The 25013-nt window shown below is 38.0% G+C and overlaps 1 protein-coding gene across 5 annotated transcripts in view; it reads left to right on the forward strand.

Moving 5' to 3' along the window:
* Window positions 1-25013, forward strand: part of adgrl3.1 (adhesion G protein-coupled receptor L3.1) — a 204705-nt gene that overhangs the window by 85876 nt on the left and 93816 nt on the right. For all 5 annotated transcript variants that reach the window (XM_066660024.1, XM_066660026.1, XM_066660027.1 and 2 more), the window contains exon 6: window positions 3280-4086. In XM_066660024.1, coding sequence (XP_066516121.1) covers window positions 3280-4086 — 807 coding nt within the window. The remainder of the gene's footprint in view (window positions 1-3279; window positions 4087-25013) is intronic.

A 25013-nucleotide genomic window follows, 5' to 3' on the forward strand; every position in this document is an offset into this window, starting at 1 on the left:
AAACCTTTCCTGTTGACAGATTTTACCTTGACCTTATGCACTCATAGCACAATTCGCCCTTCCATTTTGATATAAAAGAATGAGTTATGCCTTCCTCTAATAGTTTATCAAAGGCATGGAGTAGTCCCACATTAAGACACGCTGAGGAAAATAAATGAACAATAAAAGGAAGCTTGAATTTAATAGACAAAGTGCAGATGCCAGCTTCACTTCCCCTGAGGATGGCCCTCACTCTGGGAACAGAATTGTGGGAATGGACAGTTGCCATGGCATGCATTCCGTACAATCACGTGACTGTGTGTGTGTGTGTGTGTGTTTTATCTTCTGCTTTTCTTAAATTGTGTGTCTGCATGTGTACTGTTTCCCAGAATACAGCCGTAAATCAAAGTGCTGGAGTAGTCAGTGTGGGAAATATTTCCAGCTCCACCACACAGACACTCACACACAGACACACACACACACAGAAACACACAGAGGACATAAATTTATTAGAAATGAATTGCGGTAGAGATGTCGCCACAACCATTTCCCATCCCCCACCCCTGGTTTGTTTACGTAAATCAAGTCCTACTCTTGGCACTGGCATTTAAACACACTGAGCTAGCCCTTTAGCCTTTACTACAAAAACACGTACATTTCTCAAGCTTTCTTCTCAGGGTTTGTGAATGTTAGATATTTTGGGAGCAGTTTGCTGGAGGAAAGTGTTCGTTATGCTAAATAAGCCATTTCTGACAACTGACACAAACATTTATCAAGTTTTGTTTCAGCTGATGTCATTTGACAAAATGGCTGTTTGTGTCTAAGTATGTCTGTGCACTTAACAGATCATGTGAAGCAGGAGTACTAAGAAGCAAAATTACAGAATTACTACATATTTCATATGCTAAATTGACATGGAATAAGTGTTTAGAAATGTTTCTGTAATTAAAGATTCATGTTGGTGTCATGTAGTCTTTTGAAAACTATTATTAGTGTTACCTAGTTAGATCTTTGGTACTATTGTGGACCTCATTTGAGGATGAATGCTTTATATCTGTCAGAAATGTTGTGTTTTAGCTGTAATTGCCATTATCAATTAGCTTCCTGAAGCAGTTAAAACTAACTAGCATAAAGGTTAATGACTGAGGTTGATACTTTTCTTCAGTTTTGAAGTACTAGGATAATAATAAGGTTAGGTTTCCTCAGGGTGAAATCTGGCCAGTGACACACAAATGCACTCATACTCCACAGAAAAAAAACAGTGTAGTCATGAGCCATATATAGAGGTGTTAGTCATCGGATATGATTAAACTTCTAACTCATTCTCTCTTGGCCTTTGCTACACTTTGCATTCACTCTCCTATCATATTAATATAATCATTACAATTATTTATAAATCACTTTTGAATACAAAATATTTTGGATATCATTGTTATTATTATGTAGGCAACACTTTGTTTGTCTAAATAGCACATTCATAACACATTCAAAACTTATTTTTAATTATTAGTTTTTTACTTAAGAATTTGCACTTGTTTGTTCCGTCTCCTGTCTACTCTCTCTTCTTTAAAATTTTATTTTGGCAACGGGTTAATTCAACAGTGAGTATATTGTTGAGGAATATTGTATTTTTTGTAAATTTAACTCATTGGGTTAATGCTAGCACTGTTATACCACGTATTAGAGGTTTTATTTTTAATGATGTCACTTATGGTGTTGAAGAAGGCATAGAACAATTGTGCATGAGTTATCCTGTATTACTGACACTCACTGAGATTGTCCCAAGGACTGATCCTGTTTTTTAATTTTATTTGCATCACTTCAAAATATAATCAGGTTATAGCTGCCATTCATCAGTGTTAACACATTAACACATTGACTTTAAAAATAAATTTGTTTTGCTTTTACTTTACCTCATAAGTGATGCAGAGTAGTCTACTTACATTCACGTGGTTATCCAGCAATTACTGGGAATGAGTATTATGGCCTTGTAAAATAAATTCAAGTTGCAACATGTCCCATCACCATACTAGGATGCAGACTTTAAGTCGAAAGATTTTAAGTCAAATGTGCTCATAGTATTTTCAAAACTGTTAATCTTCATATGGTAAAATGATATGCAAAGCAACATTCATACATGATGTATAGCATATTTAAAAGATGTTAAAACACCTTATAATAAAGGGACATGTAAATCAGTGATCATTAATGATTAATAGCATATATAAAAGCTATAAATACACCAGATGGTAAAGTGATATGCAAATCACAATTCATAAGTAATTCATAGCTTTTTTAAGAAGTGTTCATATACACATGTAATAAAGGGACTTACAAATAAAAGTCTACAATTATTTTCCTCCCCTTTGCAGCAAGGCCCAAGTACAACCTCAGAAAGGGATTGTGTCAATAAACACCAAATTAAGGAAGGTCACATTTTATTGGCAAGAAAAGTCCACTAACACTTAGCAGACACTTGTGCTGTCCAAACTTAAATCAAGAAACTAAAAACTCTTTGCTTTTGAACATAAATCCGCGAAATACACTAAATAAAGCAGTGTACATCAAAATCTAGTTCTTTTCTAAAATAAAAAATACAAAAACAAAAAAAACATTGTGGCCATTATTTAAGAAATAGTACCTTTAAAGTTTTTCCCCTTACGCTTGAAATTGTTTAAAATCAACATACTGTCACAAGCTACTGGATGCACTAGAGTCTGAGTATTAGTCTGAGTCTGAAGAAACTGTGACTAGCACTGCCCTTTGTCTTCTATCCTGTCGGCTATAAAAAGACTGTTTTATATAACACACTGTGTGTAATTATAAAATAACACACTGACAAATGTAGAATTCTACAAATACAGAATACTACAAAATCAACGTCATTAATTAAATTAATTTCAATAACTGTAGCCAATGAACATAGCTAAGTGTGAGTAAAGTCAAAGTGTTACCTATCACTGGATGAATGGCAGCTGTAAATTGATTATGAAAAAGGACTTTTATTCTGAAAAAAATATCTCGCAATAATATGACATATAATTTTATATTAATATCATGTAAATCACGTATAGCTTATGAATGTTTTAAACATCCATGAACCTGTTACGAAGTGTATATCTAAGATTATATGAATGTGCTATGTAGACAACCAAATAAAATGTAATGTTTGTAAATTTAATTGTAAATATAATACAAATAAGGTGATGAATGATGAAGAAAGCAGTAATTGTTAAACTTCTGAAGAGCAAAGTACCTTATTTTCAGAGCTCTTTCTCTTTTTCTTTCTCTACTTTTCAGTTTTCCTATGTCCGGGCATCCTGAAAGGCGTGTATCAGAGTGAGCACCTGTTTGAGTCGGACCACCAGTCGGGATCATGGTGCAAGGACCCACTGCAGTCATCCAATAAGATCTACTACATGCCCTGGACCCCATATCGCACGGACACACTGACTGAATATTCGTCTAAAGAGGATTTCATAGCAGGACGTCCAACCACCACATACAAACTCCCCCACCGAGTGGACGGTACAGGTTTTGTGGTGTACGATGGTGCACTGTTCTTCAACAAGGAGAGAACGCGCAATATTGTCAAGTTTGACTTGCGAACGCGCATCAAGAGCGGAGAGGCCATAATTGCCAATGCAAACTACCATGACACCTCGCCCTACCGTTGGGGAGGCAAATCCGATATTGACCTGGCGGTAGACGAGAATGGACTATGGGTCATCTATGCCACAGAGCAAAACAATGGTCGGATTGTGGTCAGCCAGCTCAACCCCTACACCCTTCGCATCGAGGGGTCATGGGACACCACATATGACAAGCGGTCTGCGTCTAATGCCTTTATGATCTGTGGCATTCTCTACGTGGTCAAGAGCGTCTATGAGGATGATGACAACGAAGCATCTGGGAACAAGATCGACTACATGTATAACACAGAGAAGAGCCGTGAGACGCACATCAACATCCCATTCCCCAACTCCTACCAGTACATTGCAGCCGTGGACTACAACCCGCGTGACAACCTGTTGTACGTCTGGAACAACTACCATGTTGTCAAGTACTCGCTTGATTTTGGGAACAACGAAAACAGACTAGGCTTTGGTAAGTGTCTTCTGTTTTATTATTGACTGCTTTTGGCTAAATCTGTAGCATTAACTCAATAATAATTTTTGTCTCATGCTGATTTGTGTAGGGCAGTGATCTGCAAGTACAGATGGGTGACAAACCTGCATAAATCAGTGGAGAAACATAACAAGTGCAGGATACAATTAAGCAGTTAACATTATGCCATGCTTTGACACATGTGTAAAAATGTTGAACAGGGCCAGGTGACCTCGATTTTGTATCAAAGCTTGAAAGAAGAAAAAGATGTAAACAGCTTTGTAAAAATATTCATTATCGGAGCATGAGTGGCAAAAGCTTGAGTCACAAAGGCTGCTCAATTGACTAGCGTTTCAATAGGAACAGTGACAACTGCATTTAGATCTTTAGGAAGGACGTCAATAAGCAGGGTTGGAAAATGAGGCATATTTTTTGAGTGTGCATTAGTCTCATAGATAAAGGTAAATATAAGGGCAACTGATTCTCAGGTGATATTGATGCAGATATAAATGCAGAATATAATCAGACTGTCAGCAAGAACTGCGTCGATATACAACTTGGAAAACGGCAAAACTGTAGGCATTTGAGTAGAGAGATGTGCAAAAAAACTGGTCAGATGAGTCATCCTGTGCAGTATCCTCTACAAGTGGGCAAGTGCATGTGGGGCTTACAGCAAGATAATGATACCAGCCAGAATACTTGATCCCCCCACTGAGGGTGTCTGGGGGCTGTGTTGGAATGATTAGAGTAATAGAAATTTATATAAGCTAAAATGCACTGAGGAAGTCCTGGTGGCTCCTGAAAACCTTGCAAATTTGTCTTATTACTTGTTTACTTATATTTTGTCACCATGCACATAGGCATTTGGTGCCCAAATAGGGTAACCATATTGTCTTCATGCTCCAGGAATTTGCCCAGAAGTATTTTGATTACATTGCATTTTTAAACAAATTTCCAGTAATTCCGGTCATATTTTTTATTAAAAATAATAATGGAATCCAAAATATAACTGCATTTCCTATGACAATGTAACATGCCTGTACAGTGTCTTTGATGCTAAAGCTTTAGTTAGAAAGCAGTACCTAATAAAGCTTACTTTTTAGCTACTGCTTTCTAACTAAAGCTTTAGATGTTAATAATGCTAAGTGCCAGCATAAACAATGACTCATACATAGGTGCTCCATTCAAAAATGCCAGGCAAACACTTGATATAACAGCCTGCCAGGAGAAGATGAGGTGGAGGTTATGACTGTTGTAAAAATAGTGTGCCACTGGTATGGCACTCTCTCCTGTATGCCTTGTCATAAAGCATTGTTCTCAGAAATCCTGGTCAAGCCCACTAATGAGCCAGCTGAGGTCAGTAGAGTCAATGTCTGAGAAAGAAATACTGAGAGGTGCCAAGAGTCCTTCACCATGGTTAGATAGTGAGGGAATATAAATAAATGTCTGGGTGCATTTTTAGCAGAGTACAGTAGTATACAGAAGCTTGGATGTCCCTTGTCAAATTACATGTTTTTTGATCCTCCACATGTACATCTGCATTCAGTTACTGGTTGTGTCTTGTGTAAAGTTCTAAAACATTATTCATCCATTCACTTTTATTTAAACTCAGTGTACGTTGAGTGTGTCCCTCATTTACAGTGTAGCCGAGGTAATATATTAGAAATTAATAGATTCATTTCTATAACATAAAATACGTAAGATATAAAACAAGATTAGAGATATTATATTAGATCAGTCCAAGAGGAGAAATGTAATTTAGACAAACATACAAACATACAAAACACAAACAAACAAAAAAAATAATACAGGAGTAACAAAAATTATAAGAATAAATAAAAGCTAAAATAAAACATAAAAAGTAACTCAAACAATTTGATTCTTGTTTAATATACGTTTTATTTTTGTCCAATAAGCTATGAGTAACTGTGCTGAAAAATTCCATACGTTGAGAATATGTTAAGATAAGGAAAGTAACAAAAAATATCACTTGACAAAGCATTTAGACAAGGCAAGTTTTGTTTTAAAGAGCACCTTTCATACACAAGGGCAGTTCAAAGTGCTTTACAGAGTCAAAAGAAACAATTGAAAAACTGTTAAATTAAGACCAAGAATAAAAAACCGATAAAAATAAAAAAATAAAAAAATAATAAATAAATGGAAAGAAAAAAAAAAAAAAACACAAGTGCCATTACAGTGTAAAAGTGAGGAGTATTTTAAACTGAACTGTGAGCCTACTCAAACCAGAAAGTCTTGATTTAAAAGTGTCTAGGTTCGGGCCTCTTCTAATGTTCTAATGTCAGTTGGTTCCATTTAAGAACGACATATAAGATAAACACTGCTCCTCCATGTTTAGTTTTCAAAAACTGAATGTAGTCTATATACTTTTGCATATGCCTGAATATAATGAGGCGCTGGACATTACTGATTCACTTTTAGATTTTAGTGCTTTCCAATAACCAAAAATCTGTGCAGGCTTTGGATCACAAAGTAATATACCTGACCCGATAATGTTTTACTTATTTCAGTCTGCATATTACTGAATTGACCAAGAGCTTAGAAGATGGGTGGGTAAGATTTGGGTTTATTGTTTTGCACTTTAAAAGTCTTTAGCGCTGGCTTGCCTTCTTTTTGAGGTTCAAGATAGTACTCCAGCTCACCTTGGTTTGAAACTCCAAAGGTGTGGGTGTGCGTGTCTTCTAGCCTCTTGTTAATGATCATACTTGTGTATTAGCATCCTCCAGGATCAAAGCATCTGTGCATGCATGTGTGTGTGATTAGAGTGGGAGTGTTAGTTCGCTTAGCTAATGCAGATCAGAGCACATCTAATAGTCATATCAAAGGGAATATTGATATAACCACACCAGCTTTGTGCAGTTTGGGTTTTAATTAGATTAATCTGATCAGTGCTTCATTAATATTTAAAAGCCGGGCCCATAGTTCACCTGTAAAGCGCCGAAGCACAAAGAAAACAACTCTTTGAAGCTTAGCATAGAAAGCAGGTTAGTTCAGCATTCGGACAAGCCTTGTTTATCGGTTTAAGTTAGAGTTTGGTCACTGAAATTGATCTTACCCAGTGCCAAATATGGGCATTGAACAATGGGCACTGGAATGATGGAGCTCCATCCAGGACCTTTGGGCTGAGTGGAAAAACTAATCATCCAATCAGCCAATTATTATGGCTGAATGCAATAATATTCTCAAAGTTCCAACTAAGTATATGTATATGTGTAGAATCTTACTGGAAGAAGCTCCATATTAGCATTCTTGATTTCAAAATTTTAAAATGGCGGACTGGCATGTTACTAGCTTCAACTGCTGACATACAGGTTGCAGTCACATGGTTTTATTCATTATTTATTTATTTATTTATTATTTTTTAATTTATATATTTTTGCCCTATTGAGTATAGAATGTATGGTTTCAGAACGCAATACTAATGTAAACAGGTGAGAATGATAGAGTAGTCTCATAACCAGCCCCTCTCACTGCTCTGGAGAGTTTCTCACAACATTCAGAAGCACCACCTCTTTTTGTTAGGGGGTAAAGGATCCCATCAGTGTTGTATAGTGAGGAGAAATAAACTCGTATTGGTTGTTAGCCATATTAACATTTTTGTCATAGGATATAATGGAAAACTGTTAGCATGTTAGACGTCAAAGCAGTTCCCTGCTCTTGTGACAGAATCTGAGTGTGTTATTCTTACAAAGGCTATATACAAGCTTCAGTAATCGTGTTATTTCACGTTTTGTTTTAGTATGTAAGAGACTACAAGCACAACCTACATATTCTTTTGTCTCATTGTTTTCACCATGTTTAAGGGGGTTAATCTGATCCCACTTTCCCTGCTAATAGTTCCACACCGATTGAAGCCAAGGCCAATTTCCAAATATCTCCCTACACCTTTTGTAGAGACATTAACCGTTATAAAATAGTGGTTTCTACACTTAAATAATGCGTTGTGTGTTTTTAGTTAGCTAAAACAGGCACATTGAATTTGTGCTATAGATTTATTACCTGTGATGTGCACTATGTAGGGCGTATGGTGCTATTTGGGACACATCCGCTTTTCACCAAGCCTCTACTGACTGACAGAGACGCACAGAGCTTAGTTTACAAACATGTTGTGGATAGATGGGTCAGGGAAAATACGATGGCTGCTCTGCACAGTGACATCACCTGCAAACCATGGATAGCGACATCCCAACTGGCCGTTTCAAGATCCTGCCCTGAATCTTCAAGGTCTGAAAGCCTCTGCCATATCCACTTTCAGCACCACACTGTAGCATCTCATTTTGTATCAAACTCATGCATTGTAAGGAAGTGAAGGTCGTTTTTGGTACGATGCAAAATATAGCGCAGGTTGATAACCTGCCGTAGGCCACCTTGAAGTGTGACTGTAGCTTTTATGTTGTGTGAGGGAGGTAAAACCGTGTGGAATCAGACATCTCTCAGGTCGACCAAATGAGAAGCAAGAGAGAATCAGACTTAAAGCAGGAACAAAGAGAGAATTGGAGAGGATTGATAGGGATTAAATTTACCCTGCTAAGTGCGTTCAGTTTTTCCCTCTCTCACTCCATCTCTCTCTCTCTCTCTCTCTCTCTCTCTCTGTGTGTCTTTTACTGTCTCTTGCCCCCCCCCATTTGTGCTCTCTTTTTCTATTATTTATTTCTTTTCTATCATCCTGTCTCTTCTTTCTCTCTCTCTCTCTCTCACACACACACACACACACACACACGCTTATGAAGGTACATTAAAAAGCTTCACTTAAAAGTGTGATTGGAATTAAATTTGTTCCGCTCTGCTAAGCGTTAAAAAAATGAAGACACACACACACTCACACACACACCCTCTCTCACTCTCTCCCTTCCATTTAAAGACCCTTTACATAAGTCTGACTTAAAGAAGTGATAGGAATTTAATCTGCTTTGCTTCAAACAAGCACTCAACACATTTCCAGCCCACCTCTCTCTGTACTTCTCCCTCTCTCGCGCCAATACCACGTGCCCTTTTAAAGCCCTCCTCTCAGCACAGGTCTGATAGTAACATAATGTGCTGAGATAGGCACCGAGGGTGGGTTAAGTGGAATAGCCTATGTGCTCTTTTAGAAGAGAGTGCAGTTCTATTGTGTTCTTTATTAAATGAGTGGATGTCTTACACTCTGTTAAAACCTTCACTACAGCCTGTTACAGCACACAGCACATGGGGAAAACTTTATTTAGACCGATCTGCCTGAACAAGGATGCACCTGGCGCTGACAGCAGGGAGACGTGCACACACAGATCAATCAGGAACGTAGGGAGTGCGCGCACCCTTACGCACACACACACTCATACAGTCATCGCGCAAAATTTTAGTGTTTGGTTGTATTTCGAAGTGAAAATAAATGAAAAGAAAAACATTTGCAAATATTGTGTGTACAAAGTGTTTATATATACTGTAGTATTACAAATGACTGTTGTAATTTTATTTAAAAACTAAAAAAAACTTTAAATGTGCTATGTTGGCGACAGCTAAAATCAAAATCACCATCTTTAAATGATCTAAACCACAGATTTTCAAGCAAGGATTTAACAATGATTAGCCATTATTATACTATACCTGGCCAGTCAGGTGCATTAGCAGCTGTATATAAACAGTAGAGCGTTGTACCAGTCGGCCATTTTAAAATAAGCTGTAACCTGGAGCCAAGGTCCAGATTTGAAGACCACTAAACAAAACTCAACACACACTTTTTGATACAATATTACCACCAAGAACAAAACAAATCGATGCACATGCTTCTGCAGCGCTTTTTCCTTGATGGGACTAATAATGAATAGTTATTATTCCTCACAGTGAGGAATACATTCTTCTCGTTTGCCATTTTCAAACTCCTTTTTAAATTTTTAGGTTATATTTTTGTTGAATAAAATGACAACTGTATCACAAATACACGTTACATTAAAAATGATTTTGCACACCTAATATTTGCTACATTAAGCCTATAGATCTAAGAAGCTGTAACATCTAAGTCGGACCACACACTTAATACATTGGGCTGTGGAGCAGTGGAACTCTGTTGTATGAGATGATGGCACATGAGTTGAAGTTGGGGTGTGATGGAATGCATTTCGTGATACATAACAGATCATCCAACAACACTCCCTGACCTCACTAATGCTGAATGCCATTAAATCCTCACAGCTGTGTTCCAACATCTAATGTCATCCCAAATAAAGTAGAAACTGTAGAAATGTGTAACCAATTCCCTATTAATACACATTACAAAAGAAACATCCACAATATACACTCAACACATAGTATATATTGGCCTATTGAATACTATCTCCAGCAGCACAAAGAAGTATATACAATATCAAATCAAATCAAATTTATTTGTATAGCGCTTTTCACAACTGATGTTGTCACAAAGCAGCTTCACAGAATTCCAGTAAGACAAAGATTTGACATGAAATGTAAAAAAAAAAATAAAAATGTAAAAACCCTCAAGTGAGCAAGCCAGGGGCGACAGTGGCAAGGAAAAACTCCCCCAGCTGAGGAAGAAACCTAGGGAGGGACCAAGGCTCACAAGGGGTGACCCATCCTCATCTGTTCAATACAATAGCACGTCCAATTTAGTTTTTACACAAGAACCTTTGTAAATCGGTGCATACATCTGCACATTATGAAACAACACTGAATATTCAGACTAGCCACATGAAGACACATAGTTTCTCCTGCATTCTCTAACACCCCCTCTACACACACTCACTTACATATGCATGCGTGAACGCACGTCCGCATGAGGCTGCTGACAGTAGATGGATGAATATGCTGCAGTCTTTCCATGTAGATCTGATAGGATATGTGTTAGAATTATACCAGTAACCTCACCAAGGGGACCTGGGCTGTTACTACTGATAAGAGGTGTGTGTGTGTGTGTGTGTGTGTGTGAGAGAGAGAGAGAGAGAGAGAGGTGGGCTTTCCATTCTTCCGTTCTTTCCATCACAGACCTTTTTCGCTCGACATGTGCCTCTATGCGCCTTTCCATATGTTATCAATCAATTTAGATTTATTTGTTATGCAGGTGTTATAGAATCCAGATTACTGCATATACATCCAAGATATGAGATTTTTTTCTGCCCTCCCTGTATATTATTACAGAATTGGCCCATTTGTATAAGCATTACATAACGTAGCAATTCTTATTAAATGCAGTTTTTGCTGGAGGGGTGTACAGAATAAGGGAAATGGCACATGAAATCCTCGCATAGCTTCTGTGGAACTTTGGAGGTCTACAAACTGACTGGCATCTGTGTGTTCTAGCACATATTATCTACCTTGTCCATTGTTGTGAAGAAACCCAGTGATATCTGGTTAGTCAATCATTCTCATCTCTGGAGTGACACTGACAAAGCATTGGTATGTTAGTGTATGAATCACTATGCCCAGTGCATCTGACCCAGCACGGATGCTATAATTTTAACACGCTTTATTTTAAGTGCTGAATTGAGAACTGTTTATCACCCAAGGCCAAGATTGTCAAATCCGAACCTTGGATCCAGGTTCCAGGCCGGGATTTTATGACCAGCCAGTATGTCACTGGCATTACCTGTAAATGGCCAGATATAGCATCATACAAGCCAGGCATTTAAAAACCCAGCCTGGGACCTGGGTCCAGGATCTGGATTTGAAGACCTTGGCCGAAGGGGTCCTGTGGTCAGAAACAGTTGTATTAAATAATGGCTAGTGCAAGTTATAAATGTAAAACAAAAAGATACAGGCCTGACCTGTACACTGATAATATGGACAGAATGTGGACCACCAGCTGCATCACAGACTAATTTAATTACCACGTTAGTGTCATTTCTGAATTGAGAATGATCCACTGCCCAAAAAATATCTGCCTAGTGGTGAATGGCGTTTTTGCACTTACAAAATAAGGGCTTGAAACTTGTCTTTAAAAGAACACTAGGTAGTATTTTACCTTACAATTACAGCTTCAAAATCATAGTGATGAAACACTGATCTGTAATAGGAAGAACAGAGCCTCTTCCATTGCTGCTTCAGGCTCAGCACTGCAGAAACTGCACTGTGTAACTTTTGGAGGCAGGTAGGAAACCACTTCCAACCCTCCTCCTTGATTTCAGAAGAGCTGTAAAAATGTATTGTACTGTACTGCAAGGGGAGCTGAGGAACTAAAATCCAAAACCTTACCAAGTGTTCCTTTAACGAAGGATGTACTTAGACTGTTTCTTGAGATAGGGAACATAATTGTAACATATTCCATTGTAATCATGCATTTTATGTTGTTATATGGGTTTTATTTATTTATTTTTGTTATTATAAAGACTTCTAAATGTGCACATTTGCTTCTGAATTAGTGGAAGTAGTATATATATATGTATATGTACACTTGCAAAAATGTTATATTTGTTTATTTTTGATAAAATGGACACCTTCCGTTGATGGACAAGGGAGATGGGGGGTGATAAAATGAGCTTGTAAAATATTAAGGGGTGACATGGTGACACAACAGGTAGTGTTATTACCACATAGCTTCAATGTCTTAGGTTCCTGGGTTACTGTGAGGAGTGTGATGTGCTCTTTGGCTCCCTCACACAATACAGAAACATGCTGGTAGGTGCATTGGCTGGATGAAATTGCCCACAGTTATGAGTGTGTAAGTGACTGGATCCAGGTAGGCTGGTGGTGGTTGGAGCGACTCTCTATTGACTCCATATTGACTCCATGCTGACAGCCAAAAAATGCAAATACTAATAAAATCAGCAGTATGTATAATATAATCATACTTATTGTTTAATTGTATGCATATACCCTTGTGTTTGTGTTTGTGAGAGAGACAGAGACAAAGAGAGAGAGAGAGAGAGAGAGAGAGAGAGAGAGAGAGAGATTAACCAGAAAAAGTCTTTATAGCTGTGTCTTACGTGTCTATATTTAGAGAAGGTGTATATTGCATGCAAATTTCAATGTCAGCTTAGCTGCTTAGCTGCATAGTTGAACTGCCTGAAAACCGCAGCAGCAATCCTCTACCAGTCTCTGGTACCCAGGGCTGTTGCCATGACAGTGAATCCTGATTGGTCCCCATCAGCAAGGTGACATTGTTTCCAGCCACTGTGTGGGCAAAGGCATATTTTACAGGGCTATGTTTGTTTAAAAGCCCAGTAAGATTTGCCAGCCCAGTTATATACCTGCACAAACATCAAACAGGAGTCTGGGTGGTTTTAATATTCCATATTAAGGTATTAGGCATTGGCTCAGTATGCAGTGGGCACAATTTGACTATATGTGGAAAGCTGACCTTAAAGATTGCGTAACACTGCATGCAAAGTTACACGGTATTGCTAGTGTTCACATACAAACATCAATCAATCAATCAATCAATCAAATTTTATTTATATAGCGCTTTTCACAACAAAATCTCGTGACAAAGCAGCTTTACAGAGATCCGGGTCCAAGCCTCCTATGAGCGAGCCAGGGGCAACAGTGGCAAGGAAAAACTCCCTCAGCAAACGAGGAAGAAACCTTGGAAGGAACCAAGACTCATATGGGGAACCCATCGTCCTCGGGTCGACATCGGAGACACAACAGAGAACAGCACAGAAGTAAAAGTGAAATGATGACAGATGAATGGGTTATAGTAATGTGAATGTAGAATATTAGTGATATATGAGTCTGAGGAAGGAGAAGGTGATCAGTGATTCTGTGCGAGTTAAAAGTAGGTGCAAAGTTAATTTGAGATAAAACAGTATGGCCAGGCATGAGAGTGTAGATGAGACAAGGACTGGATCTTGTACAGGATACACAGGGGCTGGATCAGGGCAACACCTGGAGAGCAGCAGGACATCTCAAAGCATGAGAGAGACAGGAGAAAGAAAACCAGACAAAGGGAACAAATAAAAATACAGAGGTTAGTAGGGTCATGGTAAAGAACGGGCAAAATTGACCTTTGAAAAAAGCTTCCACGTGTCAGGCAAGAGACAGCGACAGACAGACAGCATGTTGGCGGTTACAAGAAAGCTAACTAAAATAGCTGTAGCTATGGTAGTATGACAGGGTTAATACAGAACAGTGATAATATGAAAACCAGCTCTAACACCAATAGAGAAGGAGTAACCTGAAAGTGAGTGATTAACCAAAAGCTTGTTTGAAAAGGTAGGTTTTTAATATAGATTTATAGATTGAGAGTGTGTCTGATCCCTGAACAGAAGGCTATTCCAGAGTTGAGGATCTTTGTGAGAAAAGGCTCTTCGTACTGCAGTGTTTTTCTTAATGCGAGGAACAAAGAGTAGATGGGCGTCCTGTGAACAAAGTGTACGTGACGGGCGATAAGGTATGAGAAGTTCAGTAAGATACTGCGAGCCTAAACCATTTAGAGATTTATAAGCTAAGAGGAGTATTTTATAGTCAATTCGAAATTTTAAAGGTAGCCAGTGTAGGGACGACAAACTTTGACGCCTATTTGAGACTTTGTTTTCCTGTAACAGTTTCACATAAGTGTTGACAGATGACCTCAGTTTCCCATAATTTCCACACAACCATTTCCTCAAAAATGAGAGATTCATGCACAATATGACCAAAGGTGCATAACCTCATCATTTTTATAAGTGACAGGCATTTAGTTTAAATTTGGGGAAACCTACACATTACACCTGCAGGAGCTTTGATGTCATCCCATTCTAAATTAATATGCAGTGGGTCCCTCCTTTGCAGCTATAGCAGCAGGCTTAGAACTCCAAAGTTATTGAGTCATTAGAGAGTTGTCAACTTTAAATGCACTGTGCACCTCAGCACATGGCAACCCGTGCTTTGTAAATTTGTGGTCTGCCACTTTGTGGCTGAGTTGCTGTTGTTTCTAAACTTTTCCATTTTTCATTAATACAACTGAGAGTTGATCATGGAATATATAGGAGGGAATAAATTTTGCATTGTTGGCAACAGACATTTTGCAATTGTTGCATGATATAATAATATTACATTCAAAGCAAATGAACACTTTAAAATGTCCCAGTTTTTCACAAATACTTGTAAAGGTAGACTGCATGTCCAGGTACTTGATATGTATTCACCTGTAGCACAGACTGAATTCGGTGATTTAGATGTCTGTCCCAATACCTTTTGTCCATATAATGTATAAAGATTTGACAATAGAAAGGGACTGCTGCAAATACATCTAAGTTTGCCATTCCAAATAAAATAGTCCAGCAAGTCAGCTGGAACTCCATCCAGTTCCTTTGGGATAAGCTGGAGTATATTTTTTTCATCCAGAACCAATTATCCACCATCCTACCAGCCCTTACTCCTTTTTATGTGTCTGAAAGCCATCAAATCTTCTTACAAATGTTCCAACATCTAGTGTAAAGTCTTCTTAGAATACTAGAATCTGTATTTTACTGCAGAAGCAGGACAAAGTCTCTTTTTATACACTGTTTTTCAGAAGAAATATGAGATGAACAGGTATCTACAGTCCTTCCATAGACAGTACCACCAACCCCCGCATTTGGCCAGAAATAAGAATAAAATTCAGTTTAAGAATAAAGTCTCAAGTCCTTAGACAACTTCTACTTGGTGAATTTGAAAGAAAAAACATTCAGCGTGCTAGCACGGTTGTATGTCTGCCCTGAGTTATGTTGCTCTAACTGCCATCCAGTCAGAAAATGAAATATAATAGCCTAGCAGATGGAAGATTCATGAAAATTGAGGATGTCGTGTCATTGGTCAGACTTGGGTCAGGTCAGCACTGCTTTTTGAATCTTGTGAGACAGTTGGCCATTTGGCTGGTTATAATGGAGAAGAGTTAGTAAGATAACTGTGAAATGTTCTGAAAATTCTTCTGCTTCCATAATCACAGAATAAGCTCCATTTTATTAAGAATTAAGTCATAATACGTTTAGTGTTCAGAATGCCTTATATTTGTAAAGTGGGAATCAAATCTCAAGGCAGATAACTTATCGTGAGATTACTGTAAATAGGCAATTACAGTTACAGTACGATATTTATCATTTAATCAGTTCCCCAAAATTCTGATCTTGACAAAACCATCAATAATAAGTGTCTATTTTTTATCATTTATATGCACATCCCAGAAGTTCTCAATTTTTAGCTAAATTAAATGAAGAATATTAAAATGCGGTTTGTTGCTGCTTTGCTGCAGTAACAATCTCTATTGTTGTGGAAAGGCTTGAGACTAGATGTTTCTAGGAACATTTCTCAGAGGTTTTAATTGCATTCAGAAATGGGCCACAACTCACACCGAAAGACTTGAATAGAGCTTCATCACTCTAGACCAGGGGTCAACAATAGGCGGACCGCAGTCCAGATCTTGACCCAGACGCTGTCTTTTCTGGACCTGGGCCTGTAACTGATGAACTATTAAGAAGTGTTTAATTTTAAACAGAGTGTTTGTTTTAAGTGGTGTGACTCTTCTAGTCATTACGGTTCAGTTTAGCACTCCAGGAAACTCACAGACTAATAGAAGGAACAATTACCAGTTAAAATTCTTATAGCGCTAAACATGGATTCTGTTTACAGATAAAGTCCCGCCCTTCAGCATAAAGAGCCAATCAGATTGCTGGTTATGGAAAAGCAGAAAAGTCAACTGCAACTATTTAGAGTATTTGATATTTATAATTATCATATGTTGTTGAAATATATTGAAATGTAATATAATTGAAAAGCTATATTGAAAAGCTATAATTATAAGGCAATTTTAATATACAGATATATAATATCCCTACTCATCATTGACAGAGTAAACTATTAGATATGCAATTCTGGCTGTCTGTGCACCCCATTCTAGAAATGCCCCTGCATTTCCTACAAAGATTTGGCTACAAACTGAGGAGCAATCTAAACCTTCTTAAAGTTACATAGTACCGTTTCTGCAGTGCTGAGCTTGAAATGGCAACGACAGGCAATCTGTTCTCCTTATTACAAGTCAGTGTTCCTCAAGACCCTGTATCTCGAGTCCTGAATCTGTTTCATCAGTAGGATAGAGTTGAAACTAATCAAGTTTCAGAGGAATGTCCGCTGTATAGTTGCGGGCAGTGGTTTTGCCCTTGAAAGTGTATGAGAAATGAACTTTGACCTCTATGACTCACTTGGCCAAGTTGCTCTAAATGGAGCGAGGAGAGAGACTTCCTTTGATGACCCGCCAATCAAGCTGCCCTTTCCCATGGAAACTCACAAACACACACACACACACACACACACACTCGCTCACACTCAGACACACAAGCACGGGCTGCCCTCTATCTCCACTTCTATTGTGTCTGAGTGGGTTGTAAAATGGAGATGGCAATCTAGAGACACGGAGGAGTGAAGCAGACGGGCGGGCCGAGGGGGTGGGGGGCAAGGAGAGATGGAGAGATTGGCCCAGAGATGAAAGGCCTGGCCTGTCGTTTAATAGCTGCAGCAAGAGAGAGCGCGAGAGAAAGAGTAAGAGTGAGAGAAGAGAGAGAGAGAGAGAGAGAGAGAGAGAGAGAGAGAGAGAGAAAAGAGAGCAAGATTAGTCACTGTAGAACGCTCTGCTGCTCAGAGTTGTGCTTCAGTAGCTCCTTCACGCAGGCAGCTATACAGAAATAGAAACAGGAAACGCTTTCATTTCACACAGCGGCCCTTTAAAATCACCAGCACATTTACCACTGATCGAGAGCGCGGGAAAGAGAGAGGAGAGAGAGAGAAGTGGGGGAGGGAAGGAGGGGAAGGATAAGAGAGACAGAAAAAGCAATGAGAGGAGATGAGAGGGGAAACGTGGATCACTACATCTTCATAATAAGCCCCCGCCACAGACAGGAATACAGCCTAATGAAGGAGAACCATCTTTTTCTTGAGAATCTTAAAGTGGCAGTCCATTTATTTAGCTTCTGGGCCCTTTATAGAGCGCTCGAGTGGCATTACATCGCCTTAATATTTGCGAGCTCCCATTTCAGCTTGTTCACTTTTTTCTTAATCCTTAACATTAGACCTGGATTGGCTTCAATCCTTGCCTGCTTTTGTTTCTGAAACACGAAACTGCCTCAAAGCCTATCCATAAATATTTCAGTGTCATGATAATCACAGAGGGGAGGCACGGTGGCGCAGCAGGTAGTGTCGCAGTCACACAGCTCCAGTGACCTGGAGGTTGTGGGTTCGATTCCTGCTCCGGGTGGCTGTCTGTGAGAAGTTGGTGTGTTCTCCCCGTGTCCGTGTGGGTTTCCTCCGGGTGCTCCGGTTTCCTCCCACAGTCCAAATACATGTTGCAGGTGGATTGGCGACTCAAAGTGTCCGTAGGTGTGAATGTGTGTGTTTGTGTCTGTGTTGCCCTGTGAAGGACTACCGCCCCCTACAGGGTGTATTCCCGCCTTGCGCCCAATGATTCCAGGTAGGCTCTGGACCCAATGAATGAATGATAATCACAGAGAGAGGAGGGGGAAAAAACAGAATTTCTACATTTATTAGATCAGCTGGATGGTTGTTGTTTTTTAAGCATATTTAACCCTAGTGCTTACACCATTTCTATTTATTTGTTCATTCATTCATTGTCTGTAACCACTTATCCAGTTCGGGGTCACTGTGGGTCTGGATCCTACCTGGAATTATTGGGCGCAAGGCAGGGACACTCCCTTCACAGAGTGACACACACTCACACATTCACTCACACCTATGGACACTTTTGAGTCGCCAATCCCCCTACCAACATGTGTTTTTGGACCATGGGAGGAAACCCACGCAGACACGTGGAGAACACAGCAAACTCCTCACAGTCAGTCACCCGGACCAGGTCCCTGGAGCTGTGTGACTGTGACACTACCGTGCCACCCCATTTCTATTTAGCTATATTTTTTCAAATTTTTTTTCTCATAAAGTGGACAAAAGGAGCACAGAGGTTTGTCAAAATTAATAAAATATCAAAAATATCTATAAATCTTTCAAAGAATAAATGAGATAAATCTGCACAGTTTTACTTCTTTACTTAAAAACATGTGCTGATGTCAGACATCAGTATATGTTTACTTAATTGAAAACTTTTATAAAACATTCATGCAATATGAATAAAATGATGTAAATATTAATATCTTTAAAAATTAAAAATGGAAAACAAATCCTCTTTATAGCCAGGAATGACGATATACTGTAAATATTAGGTGTACAAATAAGTTTTTTATGTATGTGTTAATTTGTAATTCAAACATTCTCCTGCTCTTTTGTCAGTCCATATTAAGAGTTGTATAGTATTAAAATTGATGTTTGTCATTTTGTTCAACAATATATCCATATATATATATATATATATATATATATATATATTCCCTTACAATGCAATTAAAAAGTGATTGACGTTGATTTCTGTATAGTTTTTTGTCTTAAACTGTTAAACCAAACCCGAGTGCTTCATTGATTGTTTGTTTGATCATTTATGTATTTAAAAGAAATACCATCAATCTCATCTGGTCATAGAAATTAAGTCCAGGTGCTTATATTTATTGTTAGACCATGTCGTGGAGGTGGTATCTGACTGTAGTTTGGGAGACTTTACGATCCCAAAACACTGCCATGTTTTGCAAAATTCTAACCAATATCCTTGGAGAAATATTTGCTTTTCTAACTTTCTAAACTAGGGTTTAAATAAACATGTATTCTTTCTGGAAAGTTCATTACAGCTTCATTCTGGTTGTTTTTGGAACTATTTATTATTTCCATTGCTTGATTCACAAATTTATATTTAATCTTACACTGGTTATAACTGAGGGAATTTGTACTTGGTGCCATGTTATATATATATATATATGCCCCAGTCTAGTATGACAGCTTAAGACTCCCTGAGTTCTTTGGTATACTTGAAAAAAACGATTTGGTTACATTTTCTTTACACAAATTTTAAGGTATATAGGATTTTGTTTACAAATATAGTTTTATTAAGGTTTCCCTTTTATTAGAGGACAAAAATGGCTTCAGTTTAAGTAACACTGAGTACAATGTTTACCTTAAAAGTACAATTTCAAAATTACTGTGATGCTCTACTGACCTATATGGGGTAGAACAGAGCCTCTGATAGAGCTACTCTGGGCTCAGCACTGCAGAAGCTGCAATGTATCTTTCTGAAGAGGGTATGAAGCCCCCTAACCCCTGCCCTCCAACTGTAGGAACCACAGTTAAAGGTTAAAGGTTAGATTTTCTCATTCTCTCAGTGTAAGATTTAGCCAATTAACCTGAGTGCCAGTAATTATGGAGCTGAATAAATATATATATATATATATATATATTTATTTATTTATTTTTTAATATAAAAATATGTCTTCAACTGGTGATGAATGCACCAATAGAACTATTCACAAATCACTTAAAAATACTCTTGTGGCAGCAGTGATATAAACACTAAACACTTTAAAATGATGGTTCTACAGGGGTTCATTAGTAAAGAAAATGGTTCTATATAGATACCTGAAAACATGAAGAACCTTTGGCATGATTAAATGATTAAAGGGTCCTTCAGATTCATGGGGAATGTGCTACAGATGGTTCTATATAGCACCTTTTAGAGAAGCGTTCTATACGGCACCAAAAACAGTTTCTGTCTTGGTAGGATGTCATGCTTGTAGCAATAGAAAAATGCAAAAGTGTTCAGGATTCTATGTAGATCCACTTCCTTTAATAAAGAACCCTTGTAGAACAAGTGTGTACATGTCCAACAGTTTGTAGACACCTCTTAATATAATAATAATAAATGACATTTATAAATCTCTTTTAATAACTAGTAAGCTCAGCTACTTGGAAAAACATTTTAGACCAAAACAGTCAGTTGCACACACTCAGCTTGTATAATGGCCACAGAAAAAAATGCATGAAGAATGGAACAATCTGGAGCAGCTGTTGATGAGCATAAGGTCACTATACCCAAAGCCAAGTGTGGGCTAGAAAGAAATGTGCCCTCCCCCGCAACATGGACTATGGAGTAGTAACGTGCTCTCTGGATTGATGGAGCTAAAGCTAATTAGGAGCCTTTAGGAAGACTTAGAGTGGCTTTTGTGATCCATCAGTACCAGTCACTAATGGTCTCATGGCTAAATGTAATCCAGTCCAGTATCTACAGGAAAAGCAGGGATACATAGGATTTTATATGAGGAGCCTTCGGTTTTTGTTTTGTCTTCAGGTCCACTGAAGGAAGAGACAGCAATTCACTGTTCTGAGGCTGGGATATTCAGGAAAGGGTCTCAGAGAGGTGGACAGGGTTTGCCGATGTTTAAAAGACTCACAGTTGGAGAATAGCGTTTTTCTGTCAGAGAAATGTTTTGGAGATTTCATTCACAGTTTAGACGCAGGATTTAATGAAGCTAAAACTGTAGTTTCCTGCCTTTGTGTGAATTTGTGCAGCTCAGTGCCATGTGCTCAGCACTGTTGATCTACGACTACAGGGTTTCTGCTTTTTCCCGGTGCGTTTCCTTGTCAATTTGAATGTGACTTCCTGCGAAAGACTTAATTTAGACTCTGGAAAATAAAAAGACAAAAACAGTCTTATGAATGAAAAAAAATTGCGATAATGCAATGGAAAAACATCTTGTAGTTTAGAGTTCTCAAGTGGTTCACCAGGCTTGGAGTCCAATGAAGGTTTTCCACTTCATGGCACCTACTCTACTCGTTTCTACTCACTTTTTGGTACTAGGTTTCTTTGTTGGTTTTAATACAATGACTACCACAGAAACATAGCCAGTGACATTGCAGTGATGACTGGTAGAGATTTTAAAAATTCTGCCACTGTTCACTTCTCCTCTGTCACTGAACAGAACAGTGATGCACATGTATGGACAGTCTGGCTGGTTATTCCTGCTCTACCAGCTCACATATGTGCATGTAGAGCATAGCAGGTACCAATCCATATATAAGAAATGGCCTACTGTAGGGCTGGATGATACGGCCAAAATTTATATCACGATATATTTCTAAACATACAACATAAAAGCTACAGAAATACTGCCCAGGACTAACAAGAAACATGACATCACAATCAAACATAAACCTCTTGGAATTGGTCAATATTAATATTTTTAAACTAACTTTAAAATTAAGGGACAGTGAACTGGGCAGCGTCCTGTAATAATCGTCAGTCACTTAGAGATACTGTAAATAATGTATATTGAAATATTCCAATTGTGCTTAAAAATTATATAATTGTTAATGAAACAGTTTATAGGTCAATATATATTAATATTGAATTATTGTCCAGCCCTAGCCTACTGTAATAATAATAAAATATTGCTAATAATAATAATTATAAGAAGGATAAGTAGTAGAAGCATCTCGTATTTTCATAGTATTTGTTAAGGGATTTCAAACCAAAAGAAAAACACATAGCTGCAAATTGATATGTTCCACACTGGTAGACGATCTTCTCGAACCATAATGAGCTTCATTGTAAATCTGGATTTTATTTACTCTTTTTTCTTTACACAATAAATACTTCAATATAGTCATGACTACAGTTTAGCCTTTCTTTATATCTCAGTTCAGTACATAGTCAGGATCTCTGTTCCAAATAGGTGAACATCCATCACCAGCATTTCCATAGTGTCAAGGCCATGGAATTAAAAAACTATCAGATTAATTATGGCTGTAGTTTAATCAAATAATATACAAAAAATAATTAAGTAATATTTTTAAAGTTATGCATGTGAATATAAACAAAATACTCTGCTGATACCTATGTTTCTTGGCTCTTATAAACATTGTTATTATTAATAACAATGAACCAATAATAATTGTTAACAATACTAACAGTAAGTAAAATAATAGTTAGAGTAAAGCATTTTCAGAAGATGGGTAAATTGACGTTTTTATCATTGTTTGTGTTGCTCGTGTTGATGACTGTGGTGAGAATTAAATAAATTGTTACATACATTTAAATTGTTTTTGGATGACTTTTTGGTATTGTGCCAGTACTGTGACTTGGACATTTATGTAAGTGTCCAGTTATTTTAAGAAGTTTACACTTATGCCGTGCCCTCATAAGCTTGCACCATGGTTTTATGCTTATTCTTTTTTGCCTGCACCATACCCATGAAAACAGAGCTCTTAGTGTATAATGTGCCCTGTATTTTATTGTATGTTATTGAAGACAAAATAATGATTCATCAACATTATTTCAAGCTCATCTCTGCTTCTGTTTTCAAACAGAAATGTGGTATTGACTTAATATTTAGAATTTTTTCCTCTGCTGAAAAATACTTCATATAAAATTAAAATCTGTTGTTGCGCAGCTATGAAGCACAAAAATAATCAATAATTGATTTGTCTTCTCTCTTTGTCAATGAAAGCAGGCTTATTGGGAAAAAAACTTCACTGTTGATGGTTTCGCTGTATTTATTAATATATAAATGTCATTAAGACACTTGTGCATACAAACACGAAATGTGGCTGATGTTCAGTATGAGTCTCTCTTCTTCTTGCACCCTTTTTTGATCCCCCTTTCAACCTGTCACTGTGGCAACCAGTGCTTTCTCCTCCACAACAAACAACATCATAGAAAGAGAGAGAGAGAGTGAAACAGACAGACAAAAAAAGAGTGTGAAGTGAAGGGGTTGGAGAGAGGAAGTGGTCGAAAGAGTGGATGAGAGAGTGAGAGTGAGACAGAGGGTGAGAGTCCAGAAGAGGAAAGTGTAAGTGAAAGGTAAAGAGAGAGAGAACAAGAGTGAGGAAGCCAGAGAAAGCATGGCAGTGTGATAGAGGAAAAGATAGAGTGAAATGGACAAGGAGAGAAAGATGGTGAAAAAGACAAAGAGAGGGAGAGCGAGGAAAAGACAAAGAGAGGGAGAGTGAGGAAAGAGACGTAAAGACACAGAATGAGAGAGAGATGTGAGGGAGAGAGTGTCATAGATGGATGTCAAGAAGAACAGGAGATAGAGTGGAAGGAGGGAGATGAGAGAATAAAGCAGAGAATGATAAAGAGGAGTAGAGAGAGAGAGAGAGAGTTTTGTGTTTGTGAATGTTTGATTCTGTATGTCCTGGACCTTTATTATTGTTTCTCTGCCTTGTGTATTTAACACCCTCATACACACTCTTCACTCTTGACTCTTAACCCTTCAGGACTCTTTTCTGCAGATGAATATATACCCCCTTAAATGTTTATCACCTTAAATACCTTTATCCAAGGTAATTGCAATTTTAGGGGTCAAGGTTAGAGTTAGGCTTAAGTGATTTTTGGCCTAGATATTCTTTACCACACCACAGAGCAAGAGGGAGAGAGAAACTACCAGCATTACGGTAGTAAAGCATATCAGTTTACCAAAACTGCCTTTTTGTTTGTATATTACACTATTACACTGGTCCTGTTTGAAGTTATAAAGCAACTAAGATTTATTATTTTTACCACTTCCCCTTGTTTTCAATTGGCCCTAAACCTAAGTTAGAATGTGTAGTGGTCAAAATCTTTCCCTATGAAATGGGACAACCCTTCAAGAGCCCAAAACATCATCAGAAAACAAATAAAAAAAGAGCAGAGCTTCATTCTAAGGCTAATAGCATTACTCTGTAGGCAGCTCTGCCAGTCTGCAGTGATGCAGTGATTTCAGAGGAATGATCCTGTACTTTCTTTAAATTTAGGGCATCATACGCCTTCAGAAACAGTTGACAGTCATATATTATCTCCCACTCCTAACTCATCTGTGATATGAATCTGAATTAAGTTTTTTATGGGGCAGCATTCTAACCTTACAGTTCCACCTTAAATATTGTGGTAGCATCAGGTGCCGGAATGTAATTGCTTCACTATTTAAAGGCAATGTCCACAATTCTGGGGAACTCAGAACTCCGTTCTCCTGTTTGTTTATGTTCAGAAGCTCTGCATCTTTTAAGTTGGAACAGTATGTTCGAGGAGGGGGTGGGGGAGTCTATGGTTTGTACGTGGCTGCAGTTTATATTCATTTTTTAAATTGCAGAATTTATTCGTCACT

Source organism: Hoplias malabaricus, chromosome 2 (genome assembly GCF_029633855.1).
Source record: "Hoplias malabaricus isolate fHopMal1 chromosome 2, fHopMal1.hap1, whole genome shotgun sequence".
Taxonomy (NCBI): Eukaryota; Metazoa; Chordata; class Actinopteri; order Characiformes; family Erythrinidae; genus Hoplias; species Hoplias malabaricus.